The 26,156-nt window shown below is 47.3% G+C and overlaps 1 protein-coding gene across 2 annotated transcripts; it reads left to right on the top strand.

The window, feature by feature from the left end:
- Positions 1 to 1,595: 1,595 nt before the first annotated feature.
- Positions 1,596 to 24,393, top strand: Fah (fumarylacetoacetate hydrolase). Of its 2 annotated transcripts, none has more exons than XM_028774621.1 (14): positions 1,596 to 1,907; positions 5,289 to 5,399; positions 6,315 to 6,436; positions 6,639 to 6,688; positions 8,357 to 8,447; positions 10,142 to 10,239; positions 10,329 to 10,381; positions 11,888 to 11,987; positions 12,557 to 12,687; positions 14,273 to 14,348; positions 16,448 to 16,494; positions 19,091 to 19,192; positions 19,811 to 19,928; positions 24,213 to 24,393. In XM_028774621.1, the coding sequence occupies exons 1-14, from the start codon at positions 1,827 to 1,829 to the stop codon at positions 24,290 to 24,292; spliced, it is 1,260 nt and encodes a 419-aa protein (XP_028630454.1). In that variant the 5' UTR covers positions 1,596 to 1,826; the 3' UTR covers positions 24,293 to 24,393. The 2 variants fall into 2 exon arrangements, with proteins under 2 accessions (XP_028630454.1, XP_028630455.1); XM_028774622.1 differs by lacking the exon at positions 1,596 to 1,907 and adding an exon at positions 2,768 to 2,907.
- The last annotated feature ends 1,763 nt before the right edge of the window (positions 24,394 to 26,156 follow it).

The following is a 26,156-nucleotide window of genomic DNA, read 5'->3' as shown; positions in this document are numbered from 1 at the left end:
AACCTAACAAATATCTAGAGAATATCCCATCTGTATGAATTACTACTCTCGTTGCTGTGACCAAATACTTGACAAGAAGTATTTAAGGGTGGAAAGATTAAGTTTACAGTTTGAGAAGATGCAGCCCACCATACTAGGGAAGGGACCTAGGATGGCATGGCACAGGATCAGGGAGAAGACTGATCACATTACATCCACAGCTGGGAGGCAGAAGAAGATAAATACTGCTGTCCAGATCCATTTCCAAGAGGTGATACTGCACACATTCATTAACCTTTTGGAAACACACAGACACGTGGAGGTGTGTTTCCATGGTGATTCTAAATCTGATAGTTGACAATACACCCTCCAACAGCCAGAAAGTACAAATTCTCAATAGCGCTTTCTCTAAAATAGATCACAGTTTAGGTCATAAGGCATGTATCCACAATACAAAAGAATTCAGATAACCCTTTTTTATTTTATCAGATTGAGTTTCTGAAGCATTTGCACTAACACAGCCACAGTCTGAGGAGTACTCCCACGAGACCTCACTTTAACTATCATGGACGCTCAAGTTTCTAGTCAGTGATTAGCCATACTTCTAACATCTCTGTCCCCAGAGTCCATAGGTTTTCCTCCCTCCTGCTCTTTCATCTGGAAGTCAACTAACATTAACTAATTGAATTCTTGCATCTACTGTGAAGTGGAACTTTCCACTAGTACTGTACGGATGAAAGCAGAGGCAGAAGAACCCCAAGATGTTAAAACAGGCGCGCCACACTTTTCCAGACGATGGATGGCTCCAACTCCAGTTTTCACCAGCGCTCAGGGTAAGGTCTCTGTGGACCCTGAGCAAGGCTACACAGGCAGATGAACTAGGGACAAAAACCTCTGCAGTATCCAGTGACACCGCAGGAGCTGTAGGCAGCCCTAGACAAAAGAATGGGGTCACTGGGTGGATCCCAAATTCTAAACTGGAGGTGGGGTCAGGGAGAAAGCAGAATTCAGAAGGGAGGCTGGGCAGTTTTGCAAAAGGGCGAGGCCTCAGAGATTATGGAAATAAAGTACCTACAGGGGCGGGGCTTGGGGTCTTGGGAGGTTTAGGTGAGGCCAATACCTGAATCCAGGCGCTGGACCCGGAAGGGGGAGGTTTAGGCATAGGGGTAGAAAGGTCCGACAGTTCCAGGATGGAGATGGAGGTGGAGTAGGGGGAAGGACCAAGGCGGGGCGTAGACAAGACAGCATCTTGGGGGCGGGGCGAGGGCGGGTTGACCCCCAGGACTCTGGGCATATCTGGGGCGGGGCGAGGGCGGGGCGAGGGCGGGGCGAGGGCGGGACGGTCCCAGAGCTCTGGGCACTTCTAGGGCGGATGAGGAGAATTGTCTTGTATATCCGGACCGATGCAATGGTCCTGGATTCGTCGAGGTCGCCGGAGAAGAAAATGGGGTGGTCCCAGGGCGGGTGCCGGGTGGTTCCCGGACAGGAGCTGGACAAGAAGGATGTGGGGCAGTCGAGGGGCGTGGGAATGGGGTGGTCCCGGGGCGGGTGCTGGATGGTACCGAGGGTGGACCCAGGGTAGGGGAGGCGGGAAGAGTGTGGGGCTGTCCCGGGGCGGGTGCTAAAAGGATCTCTAGGGTAGGGAGGCGGTCCCAGGGGGGCGAGTAGGAGTAGGGGTGTGTGCCAGGTGGTACCGGGTATTGGCCGGGGGGCGGGGGAAGGCATTTCCGGGGTTCAGGGCGGTCCCTGAATCTAAAGGCCCTCAGCTAGTCTGATCCTTGCCCTAAGCATAGTCCCGCTAGCCAACCCCTACCAGCCGTGGGTTCTGCTGCCCAGTGCTCGTCAGCATGTCCTTTATTCCGGTGGCCGAGGACTCCGACTTTCCCATCCAAAACCTGCCCTATGGTGTTTTCTCCACTCAAAGCAACGTGAGCTTCGACATTTGGGCTCGGGAGCGGGGAGGTGGGAGCTCTGGTCGGTTTCTCTCGAGCCTTGGTGGATGGCGCCTGTGGCTCCAATGACGCTCAGGATCCATAGCTGTGCACGATACCGAAATTCAGTCTCGGAATATGTGGGCCTGTGCAAGAACCAGATGCATAGAGAAGTGGGAGCTATCACCCCTGCCTGGGCAGCAAGCCTATGCGATTGTGACCCAAAAACGGACACATAATTTCGTAGGCCTTTTCCTTACAAAACGCCGGGTGGTCGTTCACTTCACTGCTTAGTCCTTGACCCTGTCACCTCGAAAGTACCAGCTAACCCCCATAATTTTGAGCAACTCCTCTGAGCACTTCCTGGCCTAGAAACTGCGGTCTAAGACACCGGTTTCTTTTACCTCTAGCCTAAATTCTTTCTGCTCTAGTGTGAGCTGCTAGGCGTTCACTGAACTAATCACAGGTCTCATGGGGCAGGAGAAATGAACTTTGACTTGTACGCATAGTCTGACTTGAAAGAAATCTTTGAAAATGGTTTAGTGAAGCTGAGTTATCAGCAAATATATAAACGGGTCCTTGGGTAGGAAACGCACATCCTCTGAAATGTTTGTGGTATTTTCTGCTTGAGGGTTTTTTTTGGGGGGGGGTTGTTTGTTTTTGTTGTTATTTATTTTGTTTGTTTACAGTGTTGATTCCACTTTGTAAGCCATAGAACTGTGGGAACCTCTTGCACCTAACGAGAGTCTTAATATCTTTGCCAGGATAGACAGGTAGCAGTGTGATAAAGTGCTTGGCTGGCATTCACCAGCAGAAGGAAGAAAGGAAGGAAGTGGTTCCTGGCAATTGATACCTTTCTCCACATCTGTTGTCCCTTTGTATCCTGCCTGTGCTGAGTGCCTTGGTCAGAAGAGTCAAGTAATGGTTTCACAACCACCAGGCATGACTAGATGTTGCAAGGACACAAAGTGAACTTGCTGTCCTTTCCACGTATGAGGTGTGTGGAGCCTTAATATGAGCCAGCCAACCGCCTTCTGGAAGCAGAATACTCCCCCTGGCCTCTTCGGATACTTTGCCCTCAGTGGACATGCTCTCAGCCTTTTCTGAGAAAACCAGTGGGTTAGACAGGGACATTTATGCAGGCAGGCACAGCATGAGGATTTGACTAGGTAGTAAGTGGGTTGTTTTCCCAGGGAGTCTGGAGTTACTGTTCTTCTGTGTGTGGCTAGAGGCTTTTTAGACACCGTATGCCATCATCATCTTGGTTTTGTTTGGGGGGTTGGTGGTGGTGGTGGTGGGTTTTGGGGGATTTTGTTGGTGGTGGGTTTGAGACAGGGTTTCCCTGTGTAGGAACTAAATCTGTAGACTAAGCTTACCTTGAACTCATAGGTTGCCTACCCCTATATCCTAAGTGCTGGGATTAAAGGTGTATGCCCACCATGTCCAGCTTCCTTTTTATTAGTAATAATTTAAATTTTTAGAGCATTTCATGCACAAGTACTGCATCTGTATCATTCCTACTCCCTCTCATCTCTCTAACTTCTCTCTTCTCTCACCCAAATTCATGATCTCTGCTTTAATCATTACTGTTGCATGTATATTCATATATGTGCATATATGAAACGTATATATATATATTGAACTGAATTCATTTAGCTTTGCTCATATGTACATGTGTCCAGCTTGGGATTGGGCAACCTATGTGAATAGTTGTCCCTGGAGGCAACCATTGACTTCCTGTGGTTCTTCATCTAGTGGTGGGACCATGTGGAATTTCCCATCAGCAGTGGCAGCCCAACTGGTGTCATTATGCTGGTCTTGTTCAGGCAGCTATATTATTGAGAGTTTCTAGGTACATTTTCCTGGTCATGTCTAGGGAAAATGATCTATCAACAGGGCCTCTTTCTGTTCCCTCTTGGGTGATTTTTTTTCTGAGCCTTAGGAGTATTACAGATGTGTCTTAGGGCTAGGTACCCCATGATGAGTTGGGATTTTTTATTTTGTTTTGTTTGTTTTTGTTTTATTTTTGTTTTTTGTTTTGTTTTATTCAGGTTTTTTTTTTGGACAGGATCACAGTAGTTTTTATCTGTTAAAAAAAAAAAAAGAAGAAGGTTTCTTTGATAGGTGAGAGATACACTTACCAGTGGGTATAAGGATACATATTTAGAACACACTTAGATATTCTATTGGTTAAGGAAAATGGCAGTAGTAGGTTCTCCTCTTAGGTCTGTGATCTCTCCAACAATGGGCAGCTGGCTAGGTTTTTACAGTAACAGGTATGAGTTCCGTCCTGTTGAGCAGGCCTTAAATTCAATTAGATAGTTGTTGGTTACCCTCAGAATATAAGTGGCTATCTTGCTATTCCAGTGATTATTGTGATTCATAGGTGGTAGAGCTGGGTAAGACTACCGATTATTCTCCTCCCTTGGCAGCTTATAAAGCACTAAAATGACTTAGTACAATTGCTAGGCCTTGTTTACATATGGCTAGGCGGGTAATGCCATGATCAGGTAACAGGTGACTCAATAAGAGAGGTTCCTCCTTGCCTTCAGTAAGGCACAGGATGATTGCCTCTGGGTCTTTCCTGAACATCACCTGAGTGGACCCCTCACTTGGATCCACTCAGCTTTCTGATCTTTGAAGTAAAATGGAGAGACTGAGGCCCAGGGAAATACAGAGATGAGAACATACAGGGAAGCTTCTAAGGGTTATGTGGCCTTGGTCTGTCCCTAACCCCTGGGGACTGCCATTGCAGCTATGTCCCTTAGCCCACTGAAAGGAGCAGGCACTGTAGACAGACACAGTCAAGAATTCCACCTCTCAGCTCTCATGGATCTCCTAGAATCTGGCAGAACTCCTTCTTGAGGTGGCAAGGGAGCCTGGCTTAGGACAGAGTCCCAGGAGGTGAAACCTTCTAACATGCTCAGTTCTGTGAGATCAGAGACCAGCCTTGACAAGATATTTGGGCCTCTGTGTTTATCTGAACCCATGCAGAGCTCTTACAGGGCATAAAAGAAGTTCATTCCTGTGGACTGAGCACTGTGTCTTCTGCAGTTCCCTACAACCTGAGATCTGTTGCATTCAAGCTACCACAGAGCTAGTACTCCAAGTTACTATATGTAGAACACTCACTGCTCTGCTTCCTAAGAGAATGGCCCTAAGCAAAGCCCTGGGCTCAGCATGAAAAGAGATTCAGGTTCTTGGTAAGGGGATGAACAACTCATGACTAGAGATCACACCTCTGCTTTCTTTCTTGTCCCCTGATCCTCTGTCTTCTCTTTATGAGGGTTGTCTCAAAGGAACTCATGAGTCCCTGAGCATTTGCTGTTATAGTAAATGTGCTTTGTCTGTCAGAACCGACTGTCATTCTTCTCCTAGCCAAAGCCACGGATTGGTGTGGCCATCGGTGACCAGATCTTGGACCTGAGTGTCATTAAACATCTCTTTACCGGGCCTGTTCTCTCCAAACATCAGCATGTCTTCGATGAGGTGGGACATTGTGCCATGGATTGTCTTTGTTTCACCACCTACTGCAAATAAGATAGTACTTTCTTAGTCGCCAGTTATCCCTGGATGAGTGGGAGCTGTTCTGAAACACATAGGAGGCAGGAGATAGCCTTGACACCTTAGGGTGTTCTCTCAACAGAACATGAGCTCCTGAGTCCATTGGGACTCTCTAAGTTGCCTATGAGGTGAGAATATTCTGTCACCCTGCTTCCTTTATAAACAGGGAGGTTCATGCTTTGGTCTTTTGAGGTCCAGGGAAACCTTGAGAAAAGGAGCCATGAGTCTGGCAGTCTAGATTGGGGTACAGCTTGCGACACATCCTGGCCTCCATGTTCATGGTGATGGCTGCCCAGTCCTTCAAGGGTACACACCTGGGGCATCCAACCTTGCATGTATGTCTGTGTAGGATGGCTACCCTGCCATCCAGGCATGCAGTTGTGCCTGGGGGCAGTCAGCTTGTCTGCTATGTGTGATGTAACTTTCCTCCCTTGACACAGCTTAGCTCTTAGGATCTGCTTTTTCCTGAAACACTGGCAAGGATAGTTGTGGTATTTACCAAGTACCTCTTCTGTTCAGGAGCTTTGCACACATCCTTCCTACCCGTCCCCCTGACCGCCCTCTGCCACAGAGTGAGTATTGTTGCTAGAAAAGTGGAACTTGTACAGTTACTGAGTTGCTGTCTGAATAATAGCTTGTCAGCAGTGATTGTGAGATGCATCTCTAGGAGTGAATGGGACATCAAGGAAGGTGACAGCTTTCTCCAGCTCTGTGCAGAGAAGACAAAATGTAAACAAAGGTCCCAACTTGTGAATGGATGAAGAGAAGTCAGGCAGACAGGAGGCATATCCCAGGACTTTTCTCAGGTACAACCTCCTCTTTTCCTGTTTTTGGTCTTAGACAACTCTCAATAACTTTATGGGCCTGGGTCAAGCTGCATGGAAGGAGGCAAGAGCATTCTTACAGAACTTACTGTCTGCCAGCCAAGCCCAGCTCAGAGATGACAAGGAGCTTCAGCAGCGGTGAGACTACATGGGAAAGAGTGCCATGTCAGGGGAGATTAGGCCTGGATTATTGGCAGTGTCCTTCTGTATGGCTGATTGGCTGTCTGGCTGCCTGTCCTGGTACAGTCAGGACAACTTCATCCATCCCCACTGGGTTGCATGTTGGTGGGAGGTGTCTGGGCCTGGAAGACTGGATTGAGCCCCTGATTCTGTGTTTCAGTGCTTTCACTTCCCAGGCTTCTGCCACGATGCACCTTCCTGCTACCATAGGTGAGTCCTGTTTTCCTGCTGTGCCAACCAGAGTAATTTAGTGGGCCTAGATGGCTAGACAGATGCATTGGAACCCCATATCTTGGTGGAGAGAAAACAGATCGAGAACTCTAGGATTGCCAGCTGATCCCAATGTGACCATGCTCGTTGAATAGTAAAGCTTGGTTCAGTTGTCACAAGCCTGCTCTCCTAGTGCAGCAGCCTAAGTTTGTGACTAGCTATATGGATACCTGTACAACAGTTCACTTCATCTTCCCAAAAGAGTACGAGGTAAGCACTTTGAGCTGTCAGGAGTGAGGGTGTTTTGAAGAAAGCCACAGGGCCCTGCAGGGCCCATGTATGCATTTGGGCAGGCATTTGGTTTGACTGAATCAGCAAGTTGCTGTCAGTACAGCTTCATAGCATGAAGCAGCCATAGGCTGCTTCATCCTTGTGTGTCAGCTATGAGGGAAAGCCTCAGCTCTTGCCTGGGCACCTGTGATCTGAGAACTGTATAGCTTTGTCCTGAGAGGATGGGATTCCTGGAACAAGTTTCTCCATTCAGCAAAGCCTTCCATAGGTGCTGGTGGCCAACAGCTAGGGGGAAGGTGGGCTTGAGAATGGGTTCATCTCTTGTTTTCCTATAGGACTATGCTATGTGTTTTTATGGCAAACCAGTTGTTGTTTTCTAGGGACCCTTCATCCTTTCCAGCTAACTGATGCTGTGACTTCTTGTTTTTACTGTTATGGGTGTGATTATTCTTGTGATATTTCCACTGCTGTTTCTGTCCACAGGACTGAAGGTGGGAAGTAGTAAGCCCAGCTCAGGCTGTCCCATCTCTTGCTTACTTGGCTCCCAGACTGCGTATCCTCTCCTTATTCTGCCTCTTCCACTTCTAGTCTAAGCGCTGGGGTTGGTGTACTCAGCTTTGCTTTGTGGGTAGATGCAGAAGGTTCAGGAAGATGAGTAAGCAAACTACCCTAAGTGGATGTTCTAGTAGTGGATGTTCTTAGTAATTCACATGTGAGAGAAGGGATATCTGGTATTCATGAACCATCCACATTCAGCTCATCACAATCAACAGACACTGATAGACCAGTACAAGTACAAAGACAAGAGGCTTTGTTCTTGGTGTTCAGGGCCAGTCATATGACACGAGGGCTGAACAGGGACTGCCCTGAATGGTGACAATTGAGCAAAAGTCTGCACACATGGGACTAGAGTACAGTGAGGCCCACCCCCAAAGAAGGGTTCAGTAATGGGGCCTTAGAATAGCCAGGATTTAAACCAACAGAGATATGAGAGAAGTAAGGCTAAGGAGCAAGCATATGTTAAACAAAGGTGTAGCAAGGATTGTGCACGTGAGATTCCCAGCTCAGGGCCACAGTCTGTCATATCCACCCACCTTAAGCAGGAACCCGGAGGCCAGACCAGCCTGCTGTGTCCTCCAAGTCTGACGCTATTGTCTATTTTTCTGGACATCTATGATACGTGGTACAAATTGGGAGAAGGGTAGTGACAACAACTCCATATTTAAATCTCACTGTTTGATTCAGAAAGTATGGACTTACTTTCTTTTTTCTTGTGTTAAGGGATCCTCTAATCTTGAAGAATGGTTTGAGCCCCTGCTTTTGGGCTCAGACTTCCTCCATCTAGGTTACTGGCTGTTTTGGGTGTTCCCTCTGCAGGAGACTACACGGACTTCTACTCTTCTCGGCAGCATGCCACTAATGTTGGCATTATGTTCAGGGGCAAGGAGAATGCGCTGTTGCCAAATTGGTATGTCCTAGACCAGATGCTGGGATAAATTCAAAGTCAGCTCTTCTCTACAGTGTGTTTTTCCCAGCAGCAAAGACCCTGTTTGGTCAAAGTAGCCTAAGGAAAAACCTAGAACTGAAGAGCAGGCCCAGCTTTTGGTTCCCTTAGCATGACTTTAGGGGTCCTGGGCTATACAGGGTATCACAGGACTGTGTAAACATCCTTTCACCTCTCCTCTGGAGAACAGAAATGGGAATTCAACCCTCTAGATCCTTTTGTTGGCAGACTGCCTATTATTGTTCTGTTACTATTGCTCTAGCATTCAGAAAAAAAAGATCAGAAACCTAAATTATGTTCAAGCATTTTAGAATTCAAGTATTATCTCTGTAATGAAGAACATGTGCATAAGGGAAACCAAAGGTAGCACTGTGGGCCACTCTGATGTTAAGGAAATCCAGGCCAAAGGCTGCGGCCCTTCAGTTTGGTTCAGACGAGGATAGGGACCCATTTCCTCACCCAGCCTTGCTCCTCACCTTCTGATGCCTGGCATTTGGGCTAGAGAAGTTCTGGTATCCTGATGACTTTGGGGCTAGACAGTCTGCTGGGTCATTTTCCCTGAAATCATACAGTCTCTGATTAGCTGTGGATAAATACAGCCTGGACCTGTGCAGGGCAGCAGTCTGCCATATCCACACCTACCTTAATCAGGAGCCTGGAGACCGGCCCAGCCCACTGTGTCCAGCAAGTGTGACCCTATCGTCCATTTTTATGGTGCCATGCACAGTCTTTGTGGCTGTATCACTCCCATCTGTTTCTGTCTTCACATGGCTGTCTCCTCTTCTTCGTGTACAAGGACACCTTGTACAAGGACACCCTAGGATATAGGAATGCTCAGATGATCCAGGCTATTAATTACGTCTAAAAAGACTGTTTCTACAGGGGTTGGGGTAGAGACAGATCTTTTGTGGAATTGCCACTCACTGCACTGCAGGCCTAACCTCTAGCTTTATTCAAATAATCATAGGTACTTATTACACAGTATCGTCTCACCCACACGGTCCTGTCTGTTCGTCTAAGAGCACCCCTAGCCAACACCTCAGTTATTTTGATATTTGGGGGAAAAAGACCCTTTTATTTCCTCTTCATGTTTTTGTTTTACAAGTATCTTCTAACAGTTTTCCCCAGCCTTGGATAGCTATTTGCTCTGAGCTTTATGATTTATTCCCAGGGCTCCCTTTTATTGGAGATGGGCAGAGTCCACAAAGGAAGCAGCAGAGCACTGACTATGATCAAAGAAACCTGGGTTCTTTATTGTCCCTCCTTTTCCTCCTCCTCTTCCTCATTTTCCTCTTTCTCTTCCTCTTCTCCCTCCTTCTCCTCCCCCTCTTCCTCCTCACTGTATAGCTAGCTCTGGCTGGCCTAGAACTTACAGTGTGCAGGAGGCTGGCCTCAAGCTGCTGGTACTCCTCCTGCCTCTGTCTTCTGAGTGCCGGGATTGCAGGCATGACTTACCCCCCTTGCTTCTTAAAGCTGAATCATTCCCCCACTCCATCCCTCATGTGATATACCACATTTTTTTCTCCATTCATCTATCAGTAGATACTTGGGGTCATGTTTTAATTTTCGAATGAATGTATGTTAACTCTTTCTGAAGTTTAGTTTACAACATGTAGCAGTTTGGGTACCCATGTTCTGTCACCACCCTCCTTTACCAGGCTCCACTTACCTGTGGGATACCATGGCCGAGCTTCCTCTGTTGTGATATCTGGCACCCCGATTCGAAGACCCATGGGACAGATGAGACCTGATAACTGTATGTGACTCCAGTATCCTGGCTCTACACTGTTGCTATGAGCTCTGTAGCCTGGTACTGATGGTTGCTTTTATCTGCCATCTTTCCAGCAAAGCCGCCTGTGTATGGCGCCTGCAGACTCTTAGACATGGAGTTGGAAATGGTGAGTTATGTGAAGCGTTTTGATGAGTGGGATCCACAAAGCCCTGTGGCAGTAAAGCTCTCTTACTGGGCAAGCACTTCACACCTGTCTGGCCACAAATAGCAGCCCCGTGTCCCCATGTGACCACTGAATGCAGTTGATGCTCTTTCTTCAGATTCTGTGTTTGTGAATTCTCCCACTTGCTGAAACTTATTTGCAACCCAAATATTAACACAAGTCATTGCCACACAGAGAAGTGGAAAATTTGAGTCTCCGGATAGATACACTTGTCCCCAGTTGAGGTCACACCAGGCTCCCTGTCTTCTTGTTTCAGGTCTCATGCTATAAAAACAGGTTAAATTTTTGTCTGTTTTTTTTCCATATTTTCTACATTCTTATGTGATTTGAGCTGCTATTATTATTTATAATACCCCCTAAGTGGAGGTCCAATGTGGTTCCCTAACTGCAGGAGGGCAGATGCCCCTTACAAAGACATGTATTAGCAAAGCCCCACTCATACCTGTGTTGTAGCTGTTGATGGGAAATGCAGTGTTAATGAGCCAGTGCTGTATCAGCTATCTTTAACAAAAAGAGGTAAAATATGGTTAGATAAAATGACTTCCTGTTCAATTTAGTGAGTGTTGTAGCCAGAGGCTATGAAAACTCAGCTTGTTGCATCTAGTGGAAGCACCGGGCCACATTGTTCCGTCACATTCATGGTGATTTTATACAATGTCACATGAACAACAAGCATCAAATAAATGGACATATCCACCTTGTTGTGCTGGTGGCAGGGCCTGTATGTATCACTTGAGAAAGGCTTACACCAAGGCTCTGGTCTTTACTTAAATTAAGCATTTTATTTTGAGAGTGCTGAAGACTCATATGTGGTTGTGAGAAAAGAGGTGGAGATCCCCTGAACTTGAAAGAGACGGGGTCTCCATGCCTTGGTGGCCTCAGCTCTTTTTTCTGTGTATCTTGATGAAGGTTTTCCACTGTTTATGTCCCTATCTCAAGGACAAATATAACAGTGACCCTAGTTCCACGAATGTAGATGATTCTGTGCTGTTCAAGGAGCTCCCTCTCCCCCGAATATAGTTTTCCTTAGACATGATTGTTGGATGTTCTCTTGGTCCGTGGCTATTGGACAGATGCCATTCCTCTGGGAACAGGTTGGACTGTGAAGTCAACTTGTCAATTCTCCTGGCATGAGCACATGTGACGTTTCCATTCTTTACAAGTCTCATGTGCTGTCAGAGGTTAGGGTAAGGGATGTGGGTTACAGAGGAAGCAGCAGAAAGGCCTGGGGTGCCCTGAAGGTCAGGAAGAAATTGTCATGAGGCTGGTGGGGATAAAAGAGCACACATGAGTACACTTCCCATCTTAGAGACCCAATGAATTAATGCCAGGTCCTCAGGCAGCCCTAGTCCCTGGTTGAACTTTGAAAATATTTTCCCTTTTCTCTGTAAGCCACAGTGACCCAGAGCAACAGGTCATCTAGATTCTAACCAACTTTTTCCATGGAAGGCTTTCTTTGTAGGCCCTGGGAACAGATTTGGAGAGCCAATCCCCATTTCCAAAGCCCACGAACATATTTTCGGGATGGTCCTCATGAACGACTGGAGTGGTAATGCCTGGTGGCCCAGCTTCTTCTGATATTCTGTTCTGAGGGGCGCACACAGGAGTTGGGTATGGGATAGGAGGCCTAAACACTGCAGGAGTGGTACCATACAGACTTCTGACTCTGTGGGTATGGGCCAGTCTCAGCTTCCTCATAAGCAGAAGGATGGAGCTAACAGAACCTAAAGCTTTATCAAGCCCTACAAACTCACTCACTGTTGTCAGTACCATCATCTGCTAATGAACTGAATATGGATGGATTTTAGCCAGTGACTGGGTTGAGACTCAGCCCAGCATCTGGGTCCCAGCTCTGCACCCTGATACCATGTGTAAGAGGAAGTGGGTTCAGAAATCTCAGAAGAGGGCCTTCCCCATTCAGGCCCTTTATAGGGATTATCCTGTTACCCTTCATTGTACCCTAGCACAGTGCCTCCAAGGACCTCTGTCTTCATATTGAGTACCCTTCTTTTTGTTCCCTGGGAGATCTGGTTGGCCATAGCCATGTAGAGAGGTCCAAGTAGGTCAGGGGCAGGACTGTACGCCACTGTGAGTTTTAAGCTTGCTGTCTTTCCATAGCACGAGATATCCAGCAATGGGAATATGTCCCCCTTGGGCCATTCCTGGGGAAAAGCTTTGGAACAACCATCTCCCCATGGGTGGTGCCTATGGATGCCCTCCTGCCGTTTGTGGTGCCAAACCCGAAGCAGGTAAGCACCTTTCCGCTGAAAGCTTTGCTCTAAGTTCCTGCGTCTGCCCTTTCCTGTTACCCTCAGATACTGAAACACGGTGGTGCTTGGAGGATCGTGGCACAGTGTCCAGGCAGCCATGGCTCCAGGGGTTTTCTTCCTCCAACACAGTTCACAGACAAAAACATAATTTTGTAGGTTTCAGAGTTCAGGGGAACAACCTGGCAAAACCCTAACCACAAAGCTGCCCCATTACGCTATTTTGGTTTGTGCAATGGCTCCCTCTAGAGCCTAATTTTTAGAATGCATTTTGGAATAGAGGCTATAAGGGAAAAAGTGTGTGTCTCTAACAGGGTTCCCAGCACAATATCCCACTACAGTCACCCTGCCCCTTATGGCCAATACCCTGAAGGCCCTAACTAATCTCAAACATGGCTCAGGAAAATGACCTATCTGCTCCTTCTGTATCTCTCGGCCTAACTCTCCTCCAGAGGGCTCTGTTCTGCTCCTGGCTCTCTCTACCATCCCTCCCTACACTCTCACTGGCATTGTTTCTGCCAGCCTGTGTACTACTGCACTTCCTCCCTGACTTGTCCATGTCATTTTATGCTTGAACACCCTTGGGACTTTCCCCTGCTAATTGGTCCTTCATAAAAGTCCCCGAAAGGTTTTCACTCTGTCTCCGGATCTTCCCCAGCTGTTCCCACCGCAGCACCCTCTTCTCCCCTCCGGTGGTCTCCCTGCCTTTTGTCTCTCACCCTCCACTGTCCTTCTCATCTTCTCCCCACACAGGGCCTGTTGGGCCCCTGCTTTTAATGGTCCACATCCTCCTTCTTGGTCCTTCCTCCAGGTCTATCCTCACAGGGATGTCTGGATGCCGACCCCTCTGTCCTTCCCAAGTAGTTTATGTACAGCTGTCACCACTCTTGCCCCTTCCCAACTAATCAGCAGGTTTCCCCCCAGAGCAGTTTCTAATTTAACCCTTCATGCACTGGGAAGGAGCTGTATTCCCCGTAAGTATCTCTAGTCACACAGTTACCATTAAAAACGCACAGCTGTTCAGACTACCCAGAGTGATCTACTATCCTGCTAAATGATTTTGTGCTGTATTTTGGGACAACACTGTTTGTCCAATGTGCAGCACTCTGACTGGACATCAACTGCCTTCCAAGCTGTTCCAGCACCAAAGATGGCTGCCAACTTTACTGCTGCTAGGCCTTCTGCCTTCCAGGGCATCCACCTTGCCCTCGCTATTGTCCTAGCCTTTCCTTACAGGTTCTATGGTCCATCTCTGATCTCCCATTGTCCCCCTCCTAAGTCTATCCTCCCCCAGCTTCCTGAAGCATTGTTATTTCCTGTGAACTTTAACCTACTTCTACACACACACACACACACACACACACACACACACACCTCAGCTTATTTTCTAAAGTATGGCACATGTGACCTCCTGACTCTTACTGTCCGACCAAGGACAGTGTGTAGGGACAGGGTCCCTGGAGAAGAAACACTGTTGCCACATGGAACACTCTGTATTGGAGAGCAGAGGCTGCTGGGAACTCAGCCCTTCTGATAGCCACAGCTTTGATGTGCTCTTCCCTTTTAGGACCCTAAGCCCTTGCCATATCTCTGCCACAGCCAGCCCTACACATTTGATATCAACCTGTCTGTTGCTTTGAAAGGTATGTAATGGGGTGAGTGGTGTTGCCTAGCCTTAGCAGGCAGGTATGGCATGGCTCCATTGCCCCAAGGGAGCTTTGCTGGGTGGAACTAGAGGCACCTGCTGCAGTCTGGAGGCTGTGTGGAGCTCTTGTAAAGAAAGAAGAGTGTGAGGGCCATCCTCCAGTTCAGATTCATTTTCCTACACTGGAGGCTTTTTCCACCACCCCATGTTTGACTTCTAGCCAGTGTCTACCTAGTCTGTTCACATCTGTTGCTGCCACCTACCTTATACTGCAACCCAGATATGCGGTGCATTTCATCAAACGCCTGTTTCAAAGCCTGATCTCACCAGCTCAGGAGACAGTGAGAAGGAGGGCTCAGTCCTGAGCTGTATCCCGGGCAGCTCAGAGAACCATGTTGATGGCCTGCCTCCCCTGAGTCTGTCTGCAACTAAGCTGTGATGTGAGGGGCTGGCTCTACAGGCCAAGCTGTCATGTGAGGGACCTACTATGCAGGCCGTGGTGGTGGAGCCTCAGCCCTACTCTTGTCTAGATTTGGAACTTGGGCAAGTACTGAACAATGCCCTAGTTTGTCATCTGTGAAACAGGGTAACTATAACATTGGTTTTAGAGATGATGGTGATGGCTAAGGAAACTGGTCCTGAACAGAACCTGTAACTAGGAAGGAGCAGGTGTCATCTTTATGTTCATGGTGGAAGAGCACTTGCCTTGGAAGAGCACATTTAGAGACATTAAGTTTCCCAAGGCCGAACTCTAGTTAGCCCCTTAGTTTCTCAATTTCTCTCTTTTTATCGGGGATCACACAGAGGCTCTGCCATGTCCTTATGGCCAGTTCGTGGCTTTCAGGAGTGGCAGGAGACTCAGTTTCTTAAGGAACAAGTAGCAGGATGCTCCACCTAGGAAAGATCTAAAAGCCACTGTACCTGTCCCATCCTTTCATGTCTCCAGTCAGGAAACTAAGGCTCAGAGAGTAAGGATTACCCTGAGTCACTGGGTAACATGTCCCAGTCCCTTGCCACCAATAGAATTTAAACTCAACCTTAAACCTCTGCTCTTTGAACACCAATTCTTCAAAAAAAAAAATCTCTGTCTGAGTTCCCAGGCTGACCCCAGCTGTTCTGGCTCCAAGGTATCTTCATGGCCTTGACATCCAATATATCAGGTTATGTTCTGTTGCCATGATTTCCTTGGGAAGGATAAGCACATGTGGGGACAGGCCACCAGGAGAAACCTGGCCGTTCCACTCTGTACTGGGATAGCTGGGGACATGGTGGAGCTGTAAATTCTAGGCTAGTGCTTTCACTCACAGATGAATCCTTGGAGTGCCTTCCCATCATGCTCTTGCTCTGAACATTTTCCTCTGTGTCAGTGAAGGGCACTGATGGGGAGGTACAGGATGGGAATTAAAACACATCACATCTGTGTGGTACAGTGTTGAAGTGACAGTTCTGAGGTTCCAAGTCAGCACCAGAATAGCAGAGTTGGAAAGCAGCAATGTGGGCACCCTGACCTCCCGTGGGACTGCTGAGCTCACCTTCTGTTATAGAGGGGCAGCAAGCACAAAGGGAAGAGCTGGGTTTGGAGGGTGGAAGCACTTTCTAGTGGTTCATACTGTTTCAGAACACGGCAGCATTCGCTGAGCTCTTGCATGGAGAAAGGACTGCTGGCATCAGTGATGAATGTCACTGTCTGTCATTACAGAAGTGTAGCGCGTAGACCAGCTATCCCAAGGGTAGCAGGCTGTGCTTGATCGAGGTCACATGTAGGTTTCAGCCTATATTGTCTTTGGTGGCCTGGTGGATATCAGGAGCATTGTTATAAAACGTACTTTGAAGACATGTCTAGATTCTGAGGCACACGTGCCTCTGTCAGCTAGTGAGTAGTGCTTGCTATGGTTGTGGGAGAAGGAGCTGATAACATGGGTGCACATCTTTGCCCTTCCTCGACTAGATGGCTTCAGTGTGCATATCCCAGCTCTGACACTCTCTAAGCTTACTGGTCCACAGACTACGTGAAATCGTATCAGAGAGCTGGAAGCAGTTCTCTTCCTGGTCAGCAATACTAAATCTGCATAAGTATTATTTCTCAATTTCTGACAGGAGAAGGAATGAGCCAGGCGGCTACCATCTGCAGGTCCAACTTTAAGGTGAGTTTGGAGACCATCCGACTGCTTTGTGGAAGGGGAAGAACGTGACAGGAACAAAAGACATTTTGTTTCATTTGGGAGTGAAATGACACATCAGCCTGAAAGCCTGCAGTCTCCTCGACCCTCTTCCTTTCTAGAGATTCATGACATCACAGAGTTCCCTCAGGATAGAAGCTGCTGCACAAAAGTGGCCAAAGTTTTCTGGGTACATTTCCCATCCTATAAAGGCCAAACTTCTTGATCCTATGTCCGGATAGTCTGGGCTGATGAAAGCGCTTTCTGTGTGCACATGGGGAGCCCTGAAGTTGACAGGGGGTGTCTTCCTTAGCCACCCTCCACCTTATTTTTGAAACAAGGTCTCTCGTTGAATTTGGAGATCACTGATTGATTACAGTGTCTGTCCAGCAAGTCTTGGGGTCCTCCTGTCTCCACCTCCTTAGTGCTGAGATTACAGGCACACACTGCACCCAGATTTTTATTTGGGCCATGGGATTCAGTAAAATGTGGGCCTGTGTGCCTGTGCAGCAAGCTTTACTAGCAGAGACATCAAACAGTTTCCAAGTATTTATTAGTTTCTCAATTGTGTTTGCATGTATGCACACCTATGGACTGATTTCTGAAGTTGGTGTCATGGCGGTTGTGAGGCACCTGACACAAGTGTTGACAAACTACCTTGAGTTCCCTGCTAGAGAAGTATGTATTCTTAAATGCAGAGCCATCAAAAGGGCAGGCTTTTTATTGAAACAACAGCACACACATGCATAGATCCTGTACAGATTTGCAAATGCCAAAATCGTACGTGAAGACACTGAGGAGTTTTCACAAAGAAAGTGTACCTCTTCACCCAGACTGACTTATGTCAAAAAGGGGAATTCCCAGCCCTCAGTCGGCTCTGCCTCTTTTCAGCCATGCCTTCATTTCCCCAATGTAGGCTGAATCTCTTTGCTTCTGCTGCTATACACTGACTTTGTCTGTTTATTAGTTTTATATGGGATTGTTATAGTGTGTGTCTATTCTGCTGGGCTTCATTGTTTCGATGCTGGATTTGTGAGGTTCAGTCCCATTGTTTGCAGTGGGAGCTTGTTTGTCTCATTGCTTATAGGATACTACACTGCCAGCTCCACAATGGGTGATGGCCATTTGGTTGCTTCCAGATTTTGGCTATCCTTGAATTACTGTCAGCATTCTAGTACATAGCTCTTGGAGTACGTGTGTGCACATTTCTCTTGGATATATATATCTAGGAATAGAACTGCTGTGTCATAAGACACACACACACACGCACACACACACTGAGAGACAGAGATATGCACTTGCACACATGCACAATCCTAAATATACACACCACAAAGCAAAGTGTATAGTTCAGTATAGTATAAGGAATACTTTTGAATAACTTCCGAAACATTTATTCATGTGGATTGATTTGGTTACTTTTTTGTTGCCACTATAAAATATCATGGCAAAAGCAACCTAAGGGTTTATTTGAGCTCATAGTTTGAGTTTGAGTCATAGCAGCAGGAGCTTGAAGCAGCAGGAGCTTGAACACCACGGCCACAGTCAAGAAACAGAACAAAATTTTTATGCTCAGTCCCTTGCACCTTACATTCCATCCAGGGTCCAGCCCATGAGAAACTTTTCTTCAAATTTAGGATGTGTCCTTCCACTTCTATAAACCATATCAAGAGAATCCCTCACAGGCATGTCCACAGGTCAACTAAATCTGGACAGTCCTTCATAGTGGCTTCTTCCTCAGGTGGGTATAGATTATATCAAGTTGGCAACTGAGATTGGCCAGCACACGGACACTCCCACTAGTGACATCTAAGACATTTTGCTGCTTCATGTATAGACAGCATGTAGTGTCTTTTTCAATTCAGCCATTTGGGAGCATTGTGGCTTCTCTTGTATTTTCCTACTGACTAATGCAGCTGGGGACCTCTTCAAATGTTCATTGGCCACTTGAAGACTCTATGAATGTTTTGCATAGTGTTCTTTCTAGAAAAAAGAAGTAAAGAGTTTGAAAAGGAACTGAGGGAAGAACCCACTTCTGAGGACTGGTTGCCTGCCTGCAACCAGAAGGGAGATGGAGGAAGTTGTGTCATCCTAGAGGCTTGGGCATCTGAATGCCTGAGACACAGGAGACTTGGCTTCATCTCCAACCCTTTCATTGCCATTTTGCTCTGATATTCTGTTCAAATCATTTCATCTTTCAGGGCTGGGGTCAACTCCAAGGCCTAGGCTGCAGGGTCTTCAGCCGGGCCTTGGTACTGCAGAAAAGACAATCCACCAGGAATGCTTCTGAGAACTCCTAGGCCTGAGGGCTGAGCAGGCCCAGATTTCAGGCATCTTAGAAAAGATGGTTGGAGAGATGAGGTTCCACAGGAAATGGTGGACAAGGTGGGCTCCCATCTCAGAGACAGACAGCAGGTCATCTAGAGGGACTAGAGGAAGGCAAAAATCTCAATTAAAACAAAGCAAGCATAAACATAAATTACAAGTAGTGTGGAGGGCAGGAAAGGCATGCAGCAGGCTGACTAAATCTTTCCCAGAAAGCAGGATACCCACACATGTACCGCTGTGTTCCTGCCCCCAGCATATGTACTGGACCATGCTGCAGCAACTCACACATCACTCTGTTAACGGATGCAATCTGAGACCTGGGGACCTCTTGGCTTCTGGAACCATCAGTGGATCTGTGAGTCTCAAGCGACCACATGGGTCACCAAGTCAAAGATAGGCGAATTGAGCAATTTGGGGGTTAGAGTGCTTCCCTGCTACACACAGACCAAGAACGACCTGTGTGAGAACTAGAGCTTGACTCTGTCTCCCCAGAAAGCAGCAGCCACTCTATCTAATCCTCTGCCCCTCCACCCCCGGGATGAGGAGACTTCACAGCTGCATCCTTATCTACCCCTGAGCTACCATGAGCCTGGGAGGGGTGCACAACTTTGTAAACAATGGTGGTGAGGGTGGGGTGAATATGTTGGCTTCACTGTGAGTCCCTGGCCATGTTGACTGGGATGTGACAGTCTCTTGTCAGTTGTAGAGTATGGGACATGACACTGTCTGGGGTTGTGAGCTGCAGTCTGTGGAGTTAGCACACTGAAGTGGGCCTCTGGTCCACAATAGGCACAAGACCTTGAATAGATAGCATGCTTACAGGAAGAATGAAGGCACAGTCTGTCACCTGGATATGTCCAAAGTGGCCTCAAAGGTTTTATGGGCCCCCAGTTCTCACTGTACTGTCCACACTAGAGCTGATGTATCACCAAGATATAAATACATGCTGGCTTCCCCCTTTCTTCTTATAAAGGACCCTGAAAGCTTTGGCTCCATGCTGGAACTGTCCTGGAAGGGAACAAAGCCCATCGACGTGGGGCAGGGGAAGACCAGGACCTTCCTGCTGGATGGCGATGAAATCATCATAACAGGTATGAACCACCAAGCCCTTTAGGCCAAGAGTACCCATCTGATAATGGACCATCAGTCTCCTTTGTATTTATGGGCCTTCCTGGATTCTGTGTCTTCATGATATGCCCTGGGCTAGAGCCTGGGTTCTTGGGGACTTCATGTCTTAGTGTCCACACAGGTGAAACACTGTGAGAATTTGTTTTGCATCCCCCACCCCCAACCCCACCCCCAGCAATTACCCAGTAATGGTTGGGCCTTTGCTTTCTGGACTATGTCCAAAACAATGGCCAGGGTCTGACCTGGAACTAGGGTCAGGGAGGGCATGAGGTAGTGCCTGAAGGTCTCGCAGCCCCTTCCCAGGAGGTCGGGACCTTGTATCTTTTGTTGCCATTCTACCTTCCACACATTTATTAATAGCAAGGAAGGTACTGTCTTGGTCCAAAGACCACTTCCTGGAATCAGAAACATTCCAGTGACCTCCCAGGAACTCACCCACAGTGTGACCATTGAGGTACTCAACATTCCGAGACTCGACTGGTCTCGTCGTGATAAGGCCACGTTGGTAGTAGATCTATAGGATTATGTCAACAGCTTTGACATTGATAGATGTGCACTGGGACCCTGCCCATGGAGGGCATCCTGAAACTCCAGAGATAAGGACACTGGCTCACACTGCTCTATCATTTGTGGACTGTTGTACACAGAGTGAGATTGGCACTTCAGACAATGAATAAGGAAGTCTGACTTCTCCTCCAGGCAACTGATCTGTATAGTCTCAATTCTTTTCACCATCAGGGCATCTAAAGCCTAGAGTACATGTTCCAACTAAAATACTTGAATTAGTGATGATGTATACACAGTTCTTCTTGCTCTCTGTTGTTTTACACAGCTGTTTCCAGAGGGCCCAGCATCTTGACCTTTCTTTGATGAGATCCTCTCTGAGAAGCATTCCTTCACCGGGCCTAAAACCATCTACATTCCCACCAGCTTGACTCTCAGCCCACCACCACTCATTTCCTCTTGTGCATCTTCTGGTCTCCCATACTCCCGTACTTGATGCTATCCTGATATCAATAGGCCATCCTGTGAACTGGAACCTTGGCCCCAATTCCTTATGGTCTGATGAATATCTCTGTGCAGCTGACATACTCTACATATCCCATGGATGCCCAGCTGGAGCCCTCACAAAACCTCTGCAATAGACCCATCAGTCCTGCCCACAGGGTCCTTAGGCTTGCTCCACACTGCTCCTATTCTGCCCAAGATCCTCCCGTGGTACCCCTCTGGTGCCTCATACAATCTATCCATTTGGCATGCGATTCTGTGTGGCCCCACTCGGCCTCCTACCACAGACCCTCTGCTATCATAGGACCACATTCCTTAGAGCCTGTGGACTGTCCCCCCCCCCCCCCGTGCCTCAGCCCGGCACAGGCTTCTCTGCCACACAGGCAGTCACCTCTGTACTCTCCCAGCATCTCTCTCAGTGCCATTCTAGTCAGCAGCATGCCTGTCAGCTCCCATACCTAGCCAAGGGCTCCTGTCCATTTCCTGTTATGGACTTGATGGTCTTCTCTTACAGATCTGGAAGGCAGAAATCTGATATACAGGTGGTGAGAGAACTGCGCTCCTTCCAGAGGCCCCAGAGAAAGGCCCATTCACCTTAGGCATTATAAGTCACACGTAGATGATTGCAAGCATTGGGACCTTGTGTGTGGGCCATCTGCAAACTGTTCAGGGGCTGCCTCTGGAGATGCCAAAGGCTGACTGTATTTATTGAATGTCTGTAGAGCACAGCTGTGTTGGAGGTATTTCTACTTCCACTTCATTTTTTTACTCACCCAAGCCTTTTGGAAATGTGTCATTGCCCCAGTTTCGAGAAGTAAAAAAAAAAAAAAAAAAAGCTAGGAGAGAATCATGGCAGATCACACAGATGGCAAAGGCAGGAGACAGTTCCCGCTGTGAGCTGCTCTCTCCAAGGCTAGACCCCTGTATGTTAAGCATGTATTCCAACTGCTGCATGCTAGTTTTGTCTGGTATTGCTTCTATGCCTGCCAGACAACCCAGGTTCTTGCTGCGGTCCTGTGGATTGGGTGACAGCACTTTTTGAAATGTTGATGTGGAAACAATGGAAGGTGGGGGAGGATGGCAGGATCCGAATAAGCTTCACCTAACAATACAGTCCTGTCTAGGCAGTTGTCAGGGCCTGGGAAAAGGGACCCTGGGGCTGAGGCAGACAGCCTCATCATGTTATTGATTGTTGTACCACAGAGGGTATAGAGAGTTTTTTCTACGTTGTTGTTGGAAGCAGAATCTACATGTGCCTTGGTTTGTCCTCCCTTGGCCGTGGGGCACTGTATACTGCCACCAGGGCCTGTATATTGCCTTCCAGCTTGATATGCTCTGAGTATCTTTGACTCTTTCCTAGGCTTCCTCTGACTTCTCTTTATCTTGTCATTTTCCTGCTTTCTGCCTTCTCAATAGGAAAAAAATCCCCATATCAGTCCTTGATGGCTGAATATGTAGTAGCTTCTCATGTAGTTCATGTGATGCTCTGTACAAAGTTCTCATGGGTACCCAATCCTTATTATTCAAATACAGAGGTCATAACTGAAATCTGCATTCTTAATCAGTGTCAAGAGAGATAAGTACAAGCAGAACCAGGATTTGAACCTGGGCTCCTGCCCAGTTGTGGCCCCTATCTGTGAGAGGACAACATAGGAGAAGGTAAACTGAATACTATCAGTTTGATCAAGTGGCTACAGGCATCAAGTCCCAGCCTTGCCCTCTGTCCTCATTTGGCATTCTGCTCTGCACATACAAGGACCTCTTCCTGGGCCCTTCTATGCCCACTGCCCTTCAGCTCACAGTTAGTTGAGACCTCTGTCTTGTTATCTGAAGCATGTGACACAAACCAGTTTCCTTTCCAGTCATGTGGTAGTGGCTTCTCTTCACACCTGCCTCAGTGTCTGTCATTCTTCACCATACAATTGTGCTGTCCCTCTGTTCCAAGGAGCCACTGGGCTTCTTGGCCTCCTGTCTTCTTAGTAGTATGCTTGAGTTCTCTTCAAGTGGCTGCTGGGATTTTATACTTTTCCATTTCTTCTTTCTCACATTGAATAAGAGGCAAAGTTCCAGGTAGGGGACCTGAATCCAAGTTGGGAGTGTTTGATGAGTAATGTGAAAGACAGAGCCACAGATGGGTTGGCTTCTATCCTAAGCAATGCCACGTTTGTCTTCATGCTGCACCAGCCCACCCTCCAGCCTCCATGTGCCTCACGCCCTAGAGAAGTAACTCAGGTGAAAGAGTTTTAAAAGTCTGTATTAATTTGATTCTGTTGCTACCCTACTGAAAACTTCTGCCTGTCCGTTTTCACCAAGACTAAGACTCAACCCCTTGAGATGGCTTCTCGGAGGCCTTTGTTAACTGTCTTCTCATGGTGCCCTCATGACAAACTTAAAGAGCAGAATTAACCAATGCATGTGGTGTCTATTTAGTGAACTCCTTCTCACTCATCAAAGCCCAGCTCATATGCTCCTTTCTTTCTGCATCCTTCTTACCATGATGCTCTGCCAATACACAGAGCATCTATCTTCCATATTTTGTCCAGTCCTGATGCTCCCACTAAATACACCTTCCTTTAAGACAGAGACTGGCTTCTCCCTACCTTAGCCTCATGCCTGTTGAGGAATAATGGAATAGATAAAATCATAGTTGAGGATCTTTACTTTAAATGTTACACAAACATTGACTCCAATCTTCATGATCATGAAGGATGGATTGCAGGAGGGACTAAGTTCTGAGGAAACACATTGCTCTACCACCTAGGTAACACTGAGAGGGTCCTCACATGGACCAGGCCCTATCCTCAGAGTTTTCTACACACATCATCCTTGCAGCAGGCCTGTACAATGAGGTGGACATTAGATCCAGGGACAGACGAGGAATCTGAGATATCAAGGGATGCAGGGTCACAGAGCCAGTGGGTGGAGAAGCTAGGCTTTAAAACTCAAGGAGTTTGACCCTAGGCTCGTTTATAGATAGAGGCCTTGAATCTAGACCCATGTGGGGAGCTGAGAACCCCCAGAAAGGCTGTGGAGTATGGAGTCTGGGGATATGTAACTGTGTGGTGAGCCTGGGCTCTAGCTCATGTGCTCTTGGGAGATTCATGTATGTATGTCATGCTCATACACCTGCCTATCTCTGACTCAAGCCTCCCATGATATCTGGTCCTGCAGCTACCTGGGGCTGTATCTAGGAAGCCTCCAGCGATGATGTGGTTGATCCCACCCCTATTGTGTTTCAGGTCACTGCCAGGGGGACGGCTACCGTGTTGGTTTTGGCCAGTGTGCTGGGAAAGTGCTGCCTGCCCTCTCTCCAGCCTGAAGCTTCGGAAGCCACAGGACAGAGAGCCTTGCCTGTGAGGATGGTGCTACAGCTGCATCAGTCAGGAATGAATAAAGCTACTTTGATTGTGGGAAATGCTACAGAATTCTCTGTTCTTGGATTTGTCCAGTGGAGCAGTGCATGCTGCTCCTGTGGAGGCAGTCATTAGTTCATCTTTTTTTTTCAGGTGAGAGGCTGCAGTCCCTGGAATGTGGGAAAAGAATGACTCCTGAAGTACTCAGCACTCTCGAGGGAGTTATGATGTGTGTGTGTGTGTGTGTGTGTGTGTGTGTTGTCTGTGTGTCTCTGCACATGGATCTGTAGTGTAGGATATCAGGCAAAATTCTCTGTGGTTCTCACCATGTAACCAAGTCCTAGATGCTCACTTGAGCTAAGGGTAGGATAGGCAAGGGTCCTTGTGTTCCCCTCTCTCCTTCATACATATTGGAGCCCAGACGCAGCCCTACCTGAGGTCTTCTGTCCTCACTCACTCTACACTGTAGCCCTGGCCCAGTTTCTGGGTGATCACAGGAGACTAGAGATCCATGACTCTTCTTGGGCTAGAGAATGAGAATGCAAGCATGCAAATAATTAATGCCCTTCATTATTCATCCATGAGCTCTGTATCTTTTGACTTTTCAGAGTTTCATGACTTTCCTGAGCTTCTTGTTTTGCTTGCTTCTTGAGTCCCATAATCCTCACTCCTGTCTTCATTTTAGAGGAAATAGCTACACAACACTCCACCCCTTCCTCTGCCCCTCTCCTCCCTCTTCTGAAATGTTCCTTGGGCCTTAGAGAGGATGTCTGATTATTTTATCCCATTTGTAACTTAGAATCAGGCCACTATATCACAGCAACAGTCACGTATGCTCCAGTTTGATCCATGGTGAGACTCCATACTAATAATCCCTGCCCATTATGAAAGAAAAACGTTTCCTCCATGATGGAAGTTGATAGTTGCAGTGATCTGAGAATATATGCACAAATGTTTAGGATCTGATAGGCACATGTCTGCCTAACAAACAACAGCAGTCACTTACCCAGCTGCAGGGATTTGTCCTAGTGTACACTTTCAATCACAGATTCCCTCTTGTACAATAGGCTTGAAATCTGTTCAGAGCATGGTTGACTGTATCTCCAACAGTCAGTTCACTATTGTATCATCCCAGTAGGCACATCTTGCCTACTAGTTTGCATGACCAGGTCAATAACCAAGGAGGACTATCAGTGAAAATTTTCCTCTGAGGTCTGTATAGCATTTTCTGGCTCTACAAAACCTACTCATAGAGAAATCCTCTAGCTCAGTCTCCGCTCGGTGCTTCCAGGACCTGTAGTCAAAGCATGGGATACTTTCAGCAATACAGACCCAATATTCACTTCTGACATGCAACCAACAGCAGAGGCTATAGATTTTTATGAGTTATGGTGCCCTAGTCACTTCTATGGCCAGTAACTTGTAGGGTATGCAGCAGGTACAGACTCCCTCCCAACGACACTCTGTCCATCTGCCTTGCTCCCCAGAAACAACTGGCACAACTGTAATGTAGAATGGACTTCGAAAGGCTTAGCTGCAGTAACTAACCTACAAAAAAAGCAATATCTACCCCTTTTCTATTTTATTTATTATTTTGAAATTGATACACAAATTGTACATATTTATAGCATGTGATGTTTTGATATGTGTGTATATTATCCAGGACCAGCTCCAGATAACCCTATATATCACCACAAACATTACTTCTTTGTGGTAGAAGCAATCTGAATCCTTTCTCCTAGCGCCTTTGAATCTGCAGCATAGTAACACAACAGAATTTATTTCCTCAGCTGATCATAGGACTCAGTGATCAGGTTTCCTCCTCCCCGC

This window comes from Grammomys surdaster, unplaced genomic scaffold (genome assembly GCF_004785775.1).
Source record: "Grammomys surdaster isolate TR1022 unplaced genomic scaffold, NIH_TR_1.0 242, whole genome shotgun sequence".
NCBI classification, from domain to species: Eukaryota; Metazoa; Chordata; class Mammalia; order Rodentia; family Muridae; genus Grammomys; species Grammomys surdaster.
This window is presented reverse-complemented; position numbering and strand designations above follow the sequence as displayed.

Bases quoted from the DNA above. Each gene is read 5' to 3' on its own strand.
- Fah (XM_028774621.1), top strand. From the start codon at position 1,827: ATGTCCTTTATTCCGGTGGCCGAGGACTCCGACTTTCCCATCCAAAAC. The intron at 12,688-14,272 runs GTAAGCACCTTT...CTTCCCTTTTAG, and splicing joins TGGTGCCAAACCCGAAGCAG to GACCCTAAGCCCTTGCCATA. The intron at 16,495-19,090 runs GTGAGTTTGGAG...TCCTGCCCCCAG, and splicing joins TCTGCAGGTCCAACTTTAAG to CATATGTACTGGACCATGCT.